Source organism: Leptidea sinapis, chromosome 42 (genome assembly GCF_905404315.1).
Source record: "Leptidea sinapis chromosome 42, ilLepSina1.1, whole genome shotgun sequence".
NCBI lineage: Eukaryota > Metazoa > Arthropoda > Insecta > Lepidoptera > Pieridae > Leptidea > Leptidea sinapis.
In genome coordinates, this window is record NC_066306.1 from 6,328,265 (window position 1) to 6,345,709 (window position 17,445).

The 17,445-nt window shown below is 35.4% G+C and overlaps 2 protein-coding genes across 2 annotated transcripts in view; one reads left to right on the top strand and one right to left on the bottom strand.

The window, feature by feature from the left end:
• Positions 1 to 8,498, top strand: LOC126976819 (metallophosphoesterase 1 homolog). The gene is made up of 7 exons (XM_050825436.1): positions 1 to 400; positions 478 to 664; positions 888 to 1,029; positions 2,442 to 2,608; positions 2,944 to 3,029; positions 4,891 to 5,163; positions 8,288 to 8,498. Exons 1-7 carry the CDS (start codon positions 302 to 304, stop codon positions 8,420 to 8,422), a joined length of 1,089 nt encoding a protein of 362 aa, XP_050681393.1. The 5' UTR covers positions 1 to 301; the 3' UTR covers positions 8,423 to 8,498.
• Positions 8,451 to 17,445, bottom strand: part of LOC126976805 (protein naked cuticle homolog) — a 21,585-nt gene continuing 12,590 nt past the window's right edge. The window contains exons 2-5 of the mRNA XM_050825413.1: positions 15,202 to 15,419; positions 13,349 to 13,459; positions 12,143 to 12,597; positions 8,451 to 11,463 (exon numbers count right to left, since the gene is read on the bottom strand). Coding sequence (XP_050681370.1) covers positions 11,115 to 11,463; positions 12,143 to 12,597; positions 13,349 to 13,459; positions 15,202 to 15,419 — 1,133 coding nt within the window. The 3' untranslated portion in view covers positions 8,451 to 11,114. The remainder of the gene's footprint in view (positions 11,464 to 12,142; positions 12,598 to 13,348; positions 13,460 to 15,201; positions 15,420 to 17,445) is intronic.

Genomic DNA, 17,445 nt, shown 5'->3' on the forward strand with positions numbered 1-17,445 from the left:
GTGTTTCTGTATTTAAATTCTTTATTATGATCAACTTACAAAATTTAGTCACAGCTTCATTCAATTCCCTTAATATCTTATTTGACGTCTGCCTTACTATTAAATTAACTTTATATTAAATAATTAACTATTATGAGATTGTTACTTCTAAGACATGTTTATCTCTAAAAAATAGTGTTATCTTCGATAAAAATAATCTGAAAAGTGTAAATGTGTTGACACGAATCGTAAAATAGCCGATTGTTTAATATAAAACTAAGGAAAAAGCATAAAATATGGTGTGTAATGCAATCTTATTAGAATGCGTCGTATCAGTAAAAAGTTAATTTTAATTATTTTGGGTTTATTTTGTGTTGCCCTTTACTGCGAGTGGCTTATTTACTATGTTGTTATTGCCCAGGTCGGTACACTTTTAATATAAATGGTGTTTATGTTTCAGTTTAGATATTTCCATTATACTAAAGTTTAATATTTTAGTGTTCCTGGCTACGCTTGGAAAAAGTAGATAATCAAAATGTTTTGAAAGCATTTATTTTAGCAGATCCGCATTTATTAGGCCCTTTTCGTGGTCATTGGTTAGATAAATGGAGACGAGAGTGGCAGATGCATCAGGCATTCCAAGCTATTTTGAATGTACACAAGCCAAATGTGGTTTTTGTTTTGGGTAATTTAGCTCATGTTCTTTTGTATATTGCAAAAAATCACTCATAAATTGATGCTATTAATCATTAATTAAAAAAAGTCCAATTTTCTTATAATTGTACACAATATGTTTAAAATAATATATCTTAATATAATTTTTCCTAATCAAAGCTAATTTTTTTTGGCACAAACTTTTGTTTAAATAATCATGTTTTTATTCATTTTCATTATGACCTGTTTTGCAGGAGATCTTTTTGATGAGGGTGAATGGACTGACAATAAACAATTTAATAATTATGTGGAAAGATTTTATAGGCTGTTTACTGTACCAAAAGATATTAAGATGCATGTTGTTGTAGGCAATCATGACATTGGATTTCATAATCGGTAAGTTTTATTCTTATTTTTAAACTGAAGCTCATCTTGTCATTGCAGAAATTGGTGTTTTGTCCACAACTGTGCTTTTTATATTAATATTAAATTCCACAGAAAACCGGTAAACTCGGTTGATTTTACAAGTTATTTTTGTGTACAATCTTTTTATATATGAAAAGGAGCATTTTTTTTCATTTCTCTATCATTGTTTAGGTATTTCAGAACCGGGAACTAGGTAATGGATGAAATTAGAACAATCTACCTAGGTCTCATATCAAGGTTAAATTTGATTTACCAAGACATCATACTCAAGGTCCTCAGAGGGCAACAGAGAGGGAAATGAAAAAGCGTATCGGTCACCAGGTGTTAAAGAGATCACTGCCACCCACGTTAACTTGTAACATCAGAGGAAACACAGGAGCATTGCCAGCCTTTAAGGAAGGTGTACACACTTTTTTTAAGGTACCCATGTCTTATCGTCCCGGAAACATTGCACAAGGAAGCTCGTTCCACAGCTTTGGAATATGTGGGAGAAAGCTCCTTGAAAAGCGCTGTGGAGGACCACAACACATCCAGATGGTGCGAATGATATCCTATGTTGTGGCGAACGTGTTGTGCGAACATGGAATTCAGCCGCAGGAATCAAGCTCTTCAGAACACTTCCCGTGATAAATGCGGAAGAAGACAAACAATGATGGAGCAAGCTGATACTGCGGTGCGCCAGACCAGAGATGACAGCAATACTCCATATGTGGCCGGACCTGCGCTTTGTAGAGCACTAGAATGTGGGCCGGCTTCAAGTATTGCTGTGCTCTATATATGATGCCCAGCTTCTTCGAAGGCAATTTGCAGCAGCGGATGTCTTCTGGCTGATATGATCATGATGAAGATGTCACTCTGAGCTTATTATCCTAGGTTAAATGTGATAGCCAGGCAAGTGCGTCAGGATTTCTGCTGACTGCTCCGGGACGCATGCAGGTGGCATTGTATGCATGTTTTAAATATTATATCAAATTAACTTTACCTTGATACAATAATATTATAGACTAGCTGACCCGGCAAACGTTGTTTTGCCATATAAAGTATAATTCACGGGATAGTTTTATAAGTAATAAAATATTGCCTATATTATAGCCTGTACATCATTTTGTTCTATTGTCAATAGTTTTTGTAGCGCACGCAAAAATAGGTTTTCGATTTTACACCTTGTGTTACAAAATAGCAATTTTATTACGGATCCCTAATATTGAAAAAAAAAAACATAGCCTATAGCCTTCCTCGATAAATGGACTACCCAACACTGAAAGAATCATTCAAATCGGACCAGTAGTACCAGAGATTAGCGCGTTCAAACAAACACTGCAGCTTTATAATATTAGTATAGATTATTATGTTGTAAAGGGTAAATATATTGTATGTTACAGTATGAGAAGAGGGGCACATGCAAGATTTAATAAGCTTATGAACTCTTCATCTGTGCAACATTTAACACTGAAAAATAACCACTTTGTTCTTATTAACTCCATGGCATTTGAAGGTGACTCCTGTAACATGTGCACTGAAGCGAGAAAACACATATCAAGTATATCCGGTACATACTCTTGTGTATTTTAGCTATATGTACATTATGGTTAGCGATCCTACCTACTAAGGTAGAGGTCCCGGGTTCGAATCCCAGTAGGTGCAAGCATTTATATGATGAATATGGATGTTTGTTTCCAAGTCATGGATGTTTAAATGTATTTATGTATGTATTTCTGTATGTTTATATGTATTTATGTATGTTTATTGTATTAAATATATTGTTGTCTTGCAACCCATAACACAGGCTATATATATGCTTAATTTAGGGCAAGATAATTTGTGTAAAAAGTGTGTCAATATTATTATTATTGTATGGATGTAGTAATGACATTTTTTTTTTAGATAATCTAAATAAATGTGAGTTTGATAGCCAGTATTGCCATACAAATGGTGTGTATTATAATTATTCGAAGCCAATACTAATGCAGGTATGTTCAACATGTTTCTGTGAGTTCATCTTTAATTGAAATAAATTTTTGAAAATTTTTTTTGGAAAACTATTTACATAGTTCCAACAGGTTTTATTTTCAAGAATAGTACTTTAGAAAAGCTTGTCTATACAAGTTCTTACTATTAACAAACTAATTATAAGAAAAATTTAATCTTTTAAGGCATGAATAAAAAACTTCCCTCCATACAGTTTCTTGTCTCTGCTTATTTCTGACGTAGTCTTTTACAAAATCTCAATTATGTAATTATTATTAGTTTGAGGGGAAAAAATCTGTTGTTTACTGATCACTGCCGCCCATACTTTGTTGAACCGCCATCTATTAGATAAGTGTACGCGGGTTTGGAGCGTACCCATGTCATCTTCTTCTCGGTCACTCGAGGCAGTCGTGGTTGGTTGGTATGCTACAGCCGTAATACACAGCATACGGGCATTCTAAAAAATCATTTTGATTTCTTACTTTCTAATTAAAAATTGTTTCGGGGTTATATCTTTATACTACAACTACCAATTTACAATTAATTACAGTATATTAATATGTGTGCCATTTTGTTCGATGACCCCAAAGACAAACTCTTAATATTTGCTGAGGGGCTAAAGAGGTGTGTGGTCTATCGTTAGTGTGATGAAAGATCGCATCGCTTCTAGTGATAAATTCTTGCCACTTTTTCTCAGCTTCTTGCTTTAATCTGAGTTGTTGGTTTGCTATGGATATCAGAATCGAGGGTTCTGCCCGACGGTAAAAGCTCTGAAAATTGCCCTTAAAACCCCAGTATACATACACACAAAATGTATTCCTTTTACCACAGTCTGTGAAACCTGACCGACCTTAGATCATCACCTTTTTCGGATGTTCTTGGTACGTGGTCCGCTTTTCATGGCCAGTAATCAATATCTTTGAAAACGGCTCGGTTTCATTATATCTCATAAAAAAAAATCGCAAATGAGTTTTATAAGGTTTTTGTTTTTCAGTGAGCTGGTGTGGCACCCAAACATTTTGCTTTTTTTATGTGTCTACCTGTTTTTTGTCAATTCCAAGTTCTTCAGCTATGTCGTTTCTACTGGTATGCCGATCTTGCTCCAATTTTTCAAAATTGGCGTCCATAGTAACCGTAATCCGTAACAGGTCGGCATTCATTCATTCATTCATTCATATCAAAATCATTTTCACATCAAAAGTTCGCAAACTCTTATTTTGCGGCTCGAATTCCATTTATTCCTTACTAGCTGACCCGGCAAACGTTGTTTTGCCATATAAAGTATAATTCACGCGATAGTTTTATAAGTAATAAAATATTGCCTATATTATAGCCTGTACATCATTTTGTTCTATTGTCAATAGTTTTTGCAGCGCACGCAAAAATAGGTTTTCGATTTTACACCTTGTGTTACAAAATAGCAATTTTATTACGGATCCCTAATTTTGAAAAAAAACAAAGCCTTCCTCGATAAATGGACTACCCAACACTGAAAGAATCATTCAAATCGGACCAGTAGTACCAGAGATTAGCGCGTTCAAACAAACAAACAAACAAACACTGCAGCTTTATAATATTAGTATAGATTATTAGTTATGTTAGTATAGATAATAAATTTTTAAATGTATCGAATTTCTTCAAAAGTTGTAGGTAGTATAAAGAACTATGTAACAATCGGGAAAAAGTGCGAACCTTCGAAACTTCGTCTCGTGTCCAATTGCTCCTTCATAGGAACCTTTTACTCCTTGATACCAGTAAACTATGTCGTAAATATTCTGTAAAATTCTTTACACTTCGCGTCTTAAACTAAATTTGTCCTGTATTCAACTAGTTAAATTTGCATTCACACTGCATTCTTTACAGCATTTTCCATTGTACAGATTATCCGACTCAGTTTGTACAGAGCCTGACGCCCCTCCGCTGCCAGAACGGAATAAGCGATTCAGATTAAAAATTGATGCTTTATCAAGAGAGGCTACCGACTATTTGGTCTCAAAGATTCGACCCAGAGCGGCTTTCGGCGGCCACACGCACCATGGCTGTTTAGTTCGTCATTCAATTAAAACAGTGGAATTCTTAGAATATTCTGTGCCTTCATTCTCATGGCGAAATCGACCTGATCCAAAGTTTATGCTGGTGAGTTTAATTTCTACTTTTTACTTTAAAGAAGTAAAAGCGTCATAATTCTAAACATACCGTGCAGTATAATGATGCATATCGCATCCTACTGAGCAGGAACGTGCATATCATATACAGCCTACTACTCGGCTAAGTCGAGTTGGTAAGTCTTTTTTGGGGCGGTTATATGCTTTTACAACGGGATCCCAGAAAATGTTCAAAACAAAAGTATAACGTTATTCAAAAGAATTGTTAAAAAACGTTTGTGTGGTAAAGGTTACTATGGCATAAATGACTTTCTTAATGATACCACCGATTGGGAATGGAATGACCACCCTCAGGCTATTAAATAATAAGTTTAATTGTACAATATTACTTTCTTCATTCTTCTCAGGTCTGAGGCATTCATTTTGGAATGGGTGGTAGTTTTTTGACTTTCAATAAGTGATGTCACATCCTATTTTGAATAAAAATATTTGAATTTATAGGCCATTACGCATTGCCTACCTCGTAACCTAAATAAATATAGTGTTAAAGTTAATTTAGTTTAATTTGGTTCCGTTATTTTATAAACAAAATTCTATTGTACAAAAAAAAAGAAGAAAATGCATACGGTCAGCAATCTCCAGATTGCATCTTCTCAACTACGACTAGTTAGATATACAGTGCCTACTTTGCTAAAAAATAAATGCACTCCCCTGCGAATGACAATGAGTAGGTAGTAACTGTTAGTTATATGTCTACCATGTTTGCAGACGGCGGCATCATTGATTTCTTTGCAATTATAAGATTACGAATAGAATCCTTTTGAAATCCCCCCAAAATCGACAGAACTTAAATTAGGTTATAATAATACTATTGTAAAACTTGCTTCTAATAATGGATTTACAATATTTATCAACATAATTATTGCTACTTTATCTGATTACTTGAACAATCCCATTCATAAAAATTGTTTAGTGTGCATCATAGTAAGAACCATTCATAGTAAAGGGTGTCTCAGCGCCGATTTTAAACTTTAAACACGAATTTCTCGGCAACCTCGTCAAAATTGCCGTTACTGGTTCAAATTCAAATATTTTTATTCAAAATAGGATTTATAATCACTTATTGAACGTCAAAGCTACCACCGATTCAAAAAAGACTGCCTCAGACCTGAGAAGAATGGGCGCAAGAAACTCAGCGGGCTTTTTTTTTATATAAAATATGGATTACAATGTAATATCGTACAATAAACATTTATAATTAAAGAGCCTGAGGGTGTTCGCTTTAATCCTAGTCCATGGTGTCATTAAGAAAATCGTTTATGCTTTAATAACCTTTCCCACACAAACGTTTTTTAACAATTCTTTTAAATTTCGTAACACATTTGTTTTGTACATTTTCTGGGATCATATTGTAGAAGCATATACATCGCCCAACAAAAGACTTACTAACTCGACCCAACCGAATAGTAGGCATAACAAGTTTATGTTTGCTCCTCGTGTTAACATTATGAATGTCACAGTTTCTAGAAAATTCCCCAATGTGCTTATGAACATAAAAAACATTATCAAAAATGTATTGAGAAGCAATCGGTCATTATCAAAAATGTATTGAGAAGCAATCGGTCATTATCAAAAACATTATCAAAAATGTATTGAGAAGCAATCGGTCATTATCAAAAACATTATCAAAAATGTATTGAGAAGCAATCGGTCATTATCAAAAATGTATTGAGAAGCAATCGGTCATTATCAAAAACATTATCAAAAATGTATTGAGAAGCAATCGGTCATTATCAAAAACATTATCAAAAATGTATTGAGAAGCAATCGGTCATTATCAAAAACATTATCAAAAATGTATTGAGAAGCAAGCGGTCATCCAGCAATCCAAAACAAAAACATCAAAAAGCATTGCACAGCCCCAAAGTCACTATTTGGTGTGCAATATCGGCGAAGAAAATCATCGGGCCGTTTTACTTCGAGAATGACCGAGATGCGACGGTTACAGTGACGAGTGACCGGTATATTGACATGATTAATAACTTTTTTGTACCTCAGCTGCAAGAAGGGGATATTGACAAGTCTGATGTAAGGCTTCAGCAAGATGGGGCCACAGCCCACACTGCTAGGGTCTCCATGGACACACTAAATGCGTTATTTCCGGGAAAAATCATAAGCCGCTTTGGAGACATTGTGGCCACCCAGATCTCCCGATTTAACCCCCGCTGACTTTTTTTGTTTAAAATCGGCGCTGAGACACCCTTTATATAGAATGTTTTTAGTTCAAATTAATATTTTTACATTTTCAAATTGTAATAGTTTGTAAAATTATGCAATATGTGTCTGAAATTATAATTATTGTTATTTTACGGGTTGTTTCCGCAACTCGACATCATAGCTGCCTATTTTAGGTGCGAGGGTGGTAGATGCTACTGCAACCAGGCAAACTCCTCCAGTTACTCTTAAAGTTTCTTTATTATCTTTATTTATCTAAAACGGTTTGTCGGATTTGGTGTAGACTAATTTTGGATCATTCGGAGGTCCTTAATCAGGCTGAGTGAAGTAAGTTCGCGGTGATGTCCTCTCCCAAGCTGCGACCAACTATTTACCATGAGTAAACCCGTTGCAGCCAAAAATAAAGTTTATAATGTATCAAAAAAGTTTAAATAATTAAATTTTTCTTTATGATGCCGAAAACCTCCCGAAGATCGCCTGGTGAGGCCGCTACACTTTTGCCACTTCTCAGCATTAAAAAAAGAACAGTATTTAATTTGTTCTTGCAGCACTTTTCTATGCTTACTTTAATGATATTCTCAAGTTGCATAAGGATCTATGCCTACTTTTATGTTAATCTCAAGTTAAAAGTGAAAATATTCCTTGTAAGCCATCAATTGTCTTCAAACTTCTTGTTATTATTAACTGTATGTTTATGTTTAAATTTTATGTATATTGATAGCACCACCTACTGTATCGTATCAACTAAAACTATTTCAGTATAACCAGTACATGTTGTCTGGAAGAAATCGCTTTTAGAAGATAAGGCCGCCGATTTGTTGTTTTTGTTTCTTGATTTATCTTATATTTAATAATTTTGTTGTTGCAATAAAGATATATTTCATTTCTTTATCTTCATAAAGCAATATTAATATTTTTAGGTGTCAATATCCCCTGATGATTATGCAGTGAGTAAGTGTGGTCTCCCCAAGGAATCAACAATATGTCTAACTGCATTAATTTTGTCCTTCACCGTAATAGTTTGTGTTTGGCGAATGAAAACAATTGGCAGATAATGGTGTGGGATAACATATATAAACAATGTTGATTTGAAATGTAATTTATTTTCGACAATAAATACTATATTGACAAGATCATGGTTTTTTTTTTACACTGTACATTACATTATTTAAAAGTAAAGAGAGTTTAACAAAACATGTAATCATACAAATGATTTAAGTTTTCTTTAGTGAAATTCCGCCAATATTTGTTTTTAAAACAATTCGACACGTGTTGCGCCTATACACGAGGCATCCTCAGGACGTGTTGTCTCGCCAAAATCTACGAGACTAAGAGTCTCGTGCCAGATTTTCTGATCTAAGGATGCCTCGTGTAGAGGCGAAACACGTGTCGAATTGTTTTCAAAACAAATATTGGCGGAATTTCACTAAAGAAAACTTAAATCATTTGTATAATTATGGATTTCCGCAAAGTAACGCCTAATTCAATAAATTTTCTTAAAACATGTTATAGTATAAAATGTAGTTAGCAATATAATATGTTGAATTTCGCATCTAATTCATTACTAAAATATCACTTATAAAAATATTTTTAGGATTCAGCTGTTATAATAAATTAATCTTATCTATAATAGTATAAAGTAAGAGGTAGTGAAGTTTCAACAGAGTTTACAAAACTTTGACATTAACAGATAGCTTAGTACATTGTTAACAATAATTTTGTATGAGATTCTTATTCTATGAAACACTTTAAATACTGATTGATAATAGATTGACATTGGATGTACAATAATTTTATTTCACGTTGTTTACTCATATGAGGAAGGTTATACCACAGATTAGGGATCAAAGAGGATGTAAATACTACGTAATAGGAGTCGGGACTGCCTAAGTAAAAATTTAGTTTAGTTTGAAATGTGCAGTAATTTGACATATGTTTGAAATAGTTGTAATAACAGTATCGCGCATGGTCACGATGCATAATCCGGCTAAGTTTGAAAGCGAACAGTTGCCCATAACGTAGTGGATTTCAGCTATCCCCTTTTTTACAAGATAATAGCCGTCATCTGTCAATCTGTCAATGACTGCATACTTCAAACAAACGATCGAATCGCTTTTTTTCTTACAGCTTGCTAGCCTGGTAGGGATGGATACTTACTTAATGTTATATGTACTAATTAATGTTAAAAGCTTAAGAAACAACATCTTCGAAGTTTAAATTACGCATTTCCCACACAACACTTTAATGTACTTAGTAGACCATTACTTTCTCTATGGTATGTTCCTGAAAAACTATGATATGAGTAAACCACGCAAAATATATTTGCTTAAGTATGTTAAGGTACATATAACAACACTTGCGAATAAATTAACAAAGCACCTATTATTATAACTAAGTTCAGTCTCCGACTCTTCAATGAGTCATTATATTAATACAAGAACATTATTCTAATGAGCATTTTCGTCTACTATAATATTCCTATAATACATTACATACAAGAAACTGAAGTAAGGCACATTTCATGAAATGCTCATATAATTATCATAACTTAAATGTTTAACTTAACGGTAATATGTATAATAAATAGTTTTGACGTCCAATATATACCAGTTGGTACAATTAAACTGACTAATAGCAAATAAATAATTTATACTACATTGTCGTTATAATTGAATACTGTTAGGTATCATGTGATATAACTTGTGGAATGATTAGAACATATATTATGAAGTCAAGGTAGGAGAAGAAGTTTCTAACAAAATCCATCATTCAACAAAGGGTTCATAAGGTCTCTGTCTCATAACTACATATCCAATCAAAATACAATTTTTGAAGTTATATTTCTTCAGGCGCGTTATAAAAATTGATAAGAGTGAAATTTTATTATGCTGTAACACAAGAGTACAGGTTGAGATTGGTTCCTAAAATTTTCTGACGTTTGCGTCATTCGTTAATTTTTTTTGTTTTCTTCATCCATTATAAGGACAGGCAAAGGGTTCAAGCCCATACAGCTGTATTCATAATTTAATAATTAATTGTCAAAGCCATCATTGCAAGAATTTTACAAAATTGTCCTGTCTAAAAACGTAGAATAGCACGAGGAATAAATAATTTTATTGATTTTTGCTTCGTTAGGCCAAAGAAGTATAACTTCTTGCGTGCATACATAGGTATACACTTTTTTTAGATTTTAATACCTCATATTTGTTTATATACTGCGTGGCGCCATAATGGCACATTAAATGAACACACAGGTAGAGCTGTCTAACCTTAATTGTAAAAAAAATATTCTAAATTTTAAAGTTAATAATTTAAATTTGAAATTAACAAACAAATTATATATTTTGGAAACAAAATTTAAACACCCTTTATGTGGCCGCATAAGATGGCACGAGGTAGCCTGCGTCAGTGCCTACGTTAACGCGCGGCTACTAGATTTCTTACAGTTGTTCCAAAATGATTTTATTGAAATTGATTTATTTAGGTGAATTATGTATTTTAATTTTTTTTTATGATTATAGATAAGTATTTATACATGTGTGTTTATTTAATTGTCGCAATAGTAACGCAACACTGTATATATACAGAAAATTATGTTTTTGAAAGGTAAAATTTGTATGACAAATGAACTTATTCCTGATGTGAAATCATAAAACTTTACGAAAGCATTTGGTAACCATAATTAAATTAAACATACTATTATTTCAGAGGGACAAGGTCTTAGCGACGTTTGTCCCTTCTTAAATTCTATAAGAATATAATTTGAAGTACTCTGGGCTGTTGTTGAGGGGCCAGTTCGTGTGACCGAGAGCGGGGGTGTAGTACGTGCGGGGCCGGTGGGGGCGCCACTTTGTGATGGTAGCCGGTGTGCGCGTGACGGGCCGACGAACAAATGACAGCGTGGAGGTATCTGTCGTACCTACACAGATGCGAGTCAACGCCGCTCGCCAGATCTAAATAGTTATTCCCGGTAGTGTCTGATTTCACTCTGTGGAATGCATTCGAAGATTTCTCGTTAACGGTGTGAGATCTGTTCCGATGCTTTTGATATTTCGTTGGGAATTCCTTTTCGTTGACCGTGGACTCGTTGGGCTTTCTGGAAACATAACGATAGTTAGTTTTGCAACTCGTGGCAACTATAACATACATGGTGTTGTATAAAAATATATAAAAGAGAATACAACGTATCAAAACAATTGGATATTGTTTTTTAAGTTATTTCTGGAAATAAAATACATAAATTTAATTTAGTCCCACTTGGAGAGCTGGACAAACAGACCAACATATATTAATCATATCATATGTGACTCTGATGTTGTCTTAGTGGTTAAAGCGCTGAGGCGTATCACGTGAGGCGCGGGTCGGAATCCCTCGTCGATCATAAATTTAGGTACAAAATTAAACAACTAGATTTTACTTAATTTTAGTATTAATTGTAATGAATATAAACAAAATCTACTTAATGTTTTGATTATTTCAAAAATCTATTTGAATGATCGGTTAAATAGAACAGTATGTACTTTTATATTCAAAATAAAAGATCGACTCCAAATAATTATTGGAAAAAAAGGTTAGTATAATAAATTTAAAAAAACATTTTGAAAATAGTAATTATCTAGGTACCTAAATTAAAAGTTTGTAGTTAACACATCCGTCCCTACTTTGTGCTATGACTAACATAAGAAATAGTACATAACGCGGAAATTAGTCAAATATTTATTGAAAACGGTGGCTACTGCTAATAAAACAATAGGTAATATGTAATAATATTGTACCTGGATGCTTGAAAGCTCAGATGGTTTTTCTCCATATTGGCCTGAATTATTTCTAGTAATTCCCGCCGCTGAAGGCTGCCCGAACGTTTCTTTGTATATTTTCGCTCCCTGTGTTCTCTTCGTTGGTGTCTGTGCGGCCGCTGTCGGAACACCGGAGGCGGCCTCACCGGCGGAGGTTTCTCAGCTGTGCTTGAAGATTTAGACGACACACCGTCGTCGTGAGACAACCTCTCTTGTTCCTCCTCGCTGTTCTCCACACATTCAACGGGTGCGGCCATTTTGCGTTCTTCTCTTCGCTTCCTCCGTTTTGCATCTCTCTTGTCACGTTGATCTCTCGTCGGTCCGTTTTCCGGTATGACTGTCAGACGGACTTGTATTGTTTTGGAGCCATAGTGCGGCACAGTCACTGACTTGCCGATAGATTCGTAAATGGTAGACACGATGCCGGCTATATCCTGCAGGAATACAAATAATTATACTTCTGTATAAATGTTATTTTCGAAGCGTACGGTTATTCCAATAATTTGAGTCTTACAGTATCACTTATATGGTGGTATAGTATTCAGGATATGTTTGTTAACTAAAATTTGGCGAAATACTCAGTCTTTGCAAGTAGTTTTAGATATAATATGGCATAGTCTAAGTGACGCTTCGTCATAGTATTGCTCTTCGGATTGGCACATAACAAGGATCTAGTCTACGCCGACGAAGTGGGAGGCTCCTTTGCACAGGATGCCGGCTAGATTATGGGTATCATATCGGCTCCTATTTTCTGTGTTTCGGTCCGAAGGGCGCCGTAGCTAGTGAAATTACTGGGCAAATGAGACTTAACATCTTATGTCTCAAGGTGACGAGCGCAATTGTAGTGCCGCTCAGAATTTTTGGGTTTTTCAAGAATCCTGAACGGCACCGCATTGTAATGGACGGGCGTATCAATTACCATCAGCTAAACGTTGTGCTCGTACACATACACAAGAAAATTTAAAAAAAAATCCACGCCCCACTTGGTTTAAAGCTGTTAGTAAGTTAACATCACAGGTGGACAGGAATCGTCGTTCCTGCCATGGTACTAATTTAATTCTTATAGCTAGATTGACTAGCTGACCATAATTAAACAAGCCAAGACAAATATTTATGTATAAGCTGGTCAAACGCAAACTTAAAATACGATAATACTTTGTTTAATAAGAAAAAACTAGTACATACATCTTTTGTCATGCGGCCGTGCCCATCAAGGTCATACAGAGTGAACGAGAATTGGAGAGGCTGCTGTTTAGACGATTCCGGGTGTTGTAACTCGACGTCACATGTTAGTTCCTGCAAAAAAAAAGAATATTGAGTTAAATATATCTAGGTACATACAACAAAATTGCGAATAAATTAACAAATCACCTAATATTATAACTAAGATCAGTCTCCGACTCTTGAATAAGTCTTAATATTAGTACAAGAACATTATTCTAATAAGCATTTTCGTCTACTATAATATTCCTATAATACATTACATACAAGAAACTAAAGTTAGGCACATTTCATGAAATGCTCATAACTTAACTTTTGAATCTTCCGTTGAGAGAGAGAGAGAGAGAAATACATACAAGCAACACACTCGATTACCTATTGTTTTTTTTTTAAGAGGAGGACAAATGGGGCGTACAGGTCACGGTCAGTTGGTAAGTAATCACCGCCGCTCATACACATGAATATTAGATTAATTACAGAAGCGTTGTCGGTCTTTAAGGTACCAACGTACGCTCAAAATTATCATCACTATTTCAGCCGAAAGACGTCAATTGCTGGACAAAGGCCTCCTCCAAAGATCATGACGATCGGACCTACGGTGCCCTCATCCAACCTACTCCTGTGATCTTAACCAGATCTTAGGTCCATCTTATATGGGGCTTACTAAAACAACGTCTTCCGGTATGTGGTCCCCATTCGAGGACTTTATAGCCCCAACTGCCATCATTCCGTCGAGCTATATGTCCTGCCCACTGCCACTTCAGTTTCGCAACCGTCTAAGCTATATTGGTGACTTCGGTTAAATAAGAGACGAGACGAGCAGGACGCACCTTCGCACGACACGCCAAAAGTTAGGATATCATCCCCACCATCTGGATGTGTGGCGGTCCTCCACAGTGCGGTTTTCAAGAAGCTTTCTTCCTCGTACTACAAAGCTGTGGAATGAACTTCCTTGTGCGGTGTTTCCGGGACGATAGGACATGGGTATCTTCAAAAAAAGCGCGTACACCATCCTTAACGGCCGGCAACGCTCTTGAATTCCTCTGGTGTTGCAAGAGAATGTGGGCGACGGTGATCACTTAACACCAGGTGACCCGTTCGCTCGTTTGTCCTCCTATTCCAAAAAAAAAATACGACGTTCTGATGATGGTAATTGAAGAAGAAGTATAACTTCAAAAAGAATCTGTATCGTGATTATGAATTATTAATCGATCGCCACTCATGAAGAGTTCATTTAATTCGAGATGAATCATGTATATATCGGCTGGCAGGCGGCACCTTTGTTTTATAATCGAAGATCGTAAAGGCGCGACAAGTTTCCTTTTAGAGCGCACGATAAGGGCGTCCCGACCGGCCCTTGCGACCGCTCCGGCGCCGACACTTATCTATGGACTATGTTTATTGTTTACAGCCGAATTATAAGCCCTAGTCTTAAAATTCTTATGTATTTATTCATAGGGAGCGTGCGTGGTAGCTTATTGCCGCTCAGAGAGCACCAGTGGGAAGCTACTTTGCTAGGTGTTATGGGAACCACAACGGCGCCTATTTCTGCCGTGAAGCAGTTATGTGTAAAAACATTAGTCTGTTTCGATTAGAAGGGCGCCGTAGTTAGTGAAATTACTGGTCAAATGAGACTTAACATCTCATGTCTCAAGATGACGTGCGCAGTTGTATTGCCGCTCAGGGTCTCTCAAGAATCATAAGCGGCGCTGCAGTGTAATGGGCAGGGCGTATCAATAACCATCAGCTGAACGTCCTGCTCATCTCGTCCCTTATTTTCATATAAAAATTGATTCTCTATATCATAAATAATTTACCTCAAATCGTAGTCTAGGCTGTTCCTGATTATTGGTATGCAGGGAGGGTGACAGTCTCTTGGTGCACGGCTCCGGTGTCCTGGCCTGTGCAGGAGTCGGCGTGGGTGAACTGAGGAGAGCGCGTGCTTCACTGGGCAGCAGGTCAGGTGGCGCCGAGCACTGAGACGTCGACCGGCCGATCAGTTCTTCGGTGTCCGTACGGTCCCCGTCGGTTCCAACTAGAATAATAACATTGACGTCATTTAACACTGATTATGATCCCTCAACATGTGCGAACGATGGCTGGTCCATGCATCAACTCGTGAACGGGTGCGAGGACCTGTTATAGTTAAAAAAGCAGTGTATTTGTTGGATACGATTACTAATTAAGACAGTAATCACGACCATCATGTTCACGAAGCATCCTTACACAAAAAAATGAATTCAAAAGCTCTAAAGGTTGACGCATCCAATATACGATTATTTATATATTTATACAGTTAATTCTTCATTACTTTTTATGAAATATTTACCCCCTTATTCATAATAGTCTGCTAACTTAAAGCATTGCTAATTCGCACTCTGTCTTCTTCTATTGAAATAAGTCAGAATGAGCAAAAACACTCCTTAGATGCTGTTTAAAGTTAGCGGACCATTATGAATAAGGGGGTTAGTATTTAAATCGCTTTTAAATATAACACTATACATATATTGGATGCAGCACCTCACATACTGATATGTTTTGTATATCACATGACATAAAGAGTGGCTGTTGAGTTTCTTGTATGTTCTTCTCACGAGCTCTACATTTTCCGAACATATGGTAGATTCAGTAATTTAAAAGAAATATTTATAGTGACGATTCAAAATTGCTTAATGTAAGCTTAATTGAGAAAGTTTTTCTGACTTTGATTATACTAAATACAGAAGAAATATGAATATTCTAAAATGTGTGTAATCCGCTCCAGTTTAATTACCATATTGTAAAATGCGACAAATTCAGACTTCAAAAAGGAGGAGGTTATCAATTCGATTACTCTGAGATTTATAATCCGATTTTCGTAATTTTACTTTAGTTCGATGCAGAATAGATGCCAATTTTACATAGATTGGCCCAGTAGTTTTTATTTTATGAACTGTTTTTATGAATTTTTTTTTTACCTCGATGAAATATTTGTTTTTTGTGTACGGTTTTTTTAGGAGTTTTCATTTAGGTTGATTATATATTATAATTATTAACTGACACTAAAAAGTAAAACAAAACGACTTCAAAAACTGAAAAGTACCTTTAATATTAATAAAATACTATTATTTGTATGTGTGTGTAAGTACCTACACACGCCACGCGTGACTTTGCGCGGGATAGCTTCGTCTAGAACAAATCAACCCAAGCGCACAGACACGCGTGGCCAGACAACCTTAATAATCACTCACAGCGATTTATAATATGAAGTTTTATTTTGTTTAGGGCTTGGCACCGACTTCAAAGCTATCAATATGTAGCACATACAAATAATAGTATTTTATTAATATTAAAGGTAAAGGTGTATTAAATTAAATTTCTAGTTATTTGATACTTTTCAGTTTTTGAAGTCGTTTTTTTTAAACGTAGTTTTTTGATGTAAGCTTAGCAAATAAATTTTCATTCGCAGTGAACCTACAAATAAATTGTTCTAATTTGGAAGTTTGTTAAGGCGACACTAAATGCTAGTGACCTTGAGCGATATGAGTTAGCGGCTGCCGGCGGCCAGCTATGTACAAAGCCAAAAACGTAACATTTTAACAGTTGCAAACAGTTTATATGCTTACAATCCTCGTTATTCATTTATTATCTGAATAAATGAACCTACAGGAAAAAAGTACAAGCTATAAGAATAACTTTTCTGAGAGTAGTACAAAACAAATGCGTTATGCCGTGCCAAAAAACTTGTATAACTGCAAAGAAAAGTAGTAGTTTAAAAAGGCCCTGGAGTGTTAACTATAACCAACAGGAAGCATTAGCAACCTACAAATAAGACTTAAGGGTATTTATAACATGATTAAGTAGTGTTCATAGCTCCAAATGCTATATTTTCACCACCAAACTTGGCTAAAAACACCTTGTTTGCGTGTTTTCTCTTTACCCTTCGCCAGTACTGTAATATAAGTTAGTTGTATTCAACGCGGAAATGCTGCCAGCACTCATTGTACACTCCACGAAGTGATTGAACTATAAGGTATTATATTATGTGTATAGTTATAAGAAAAAGAGGGATACAAACTTAT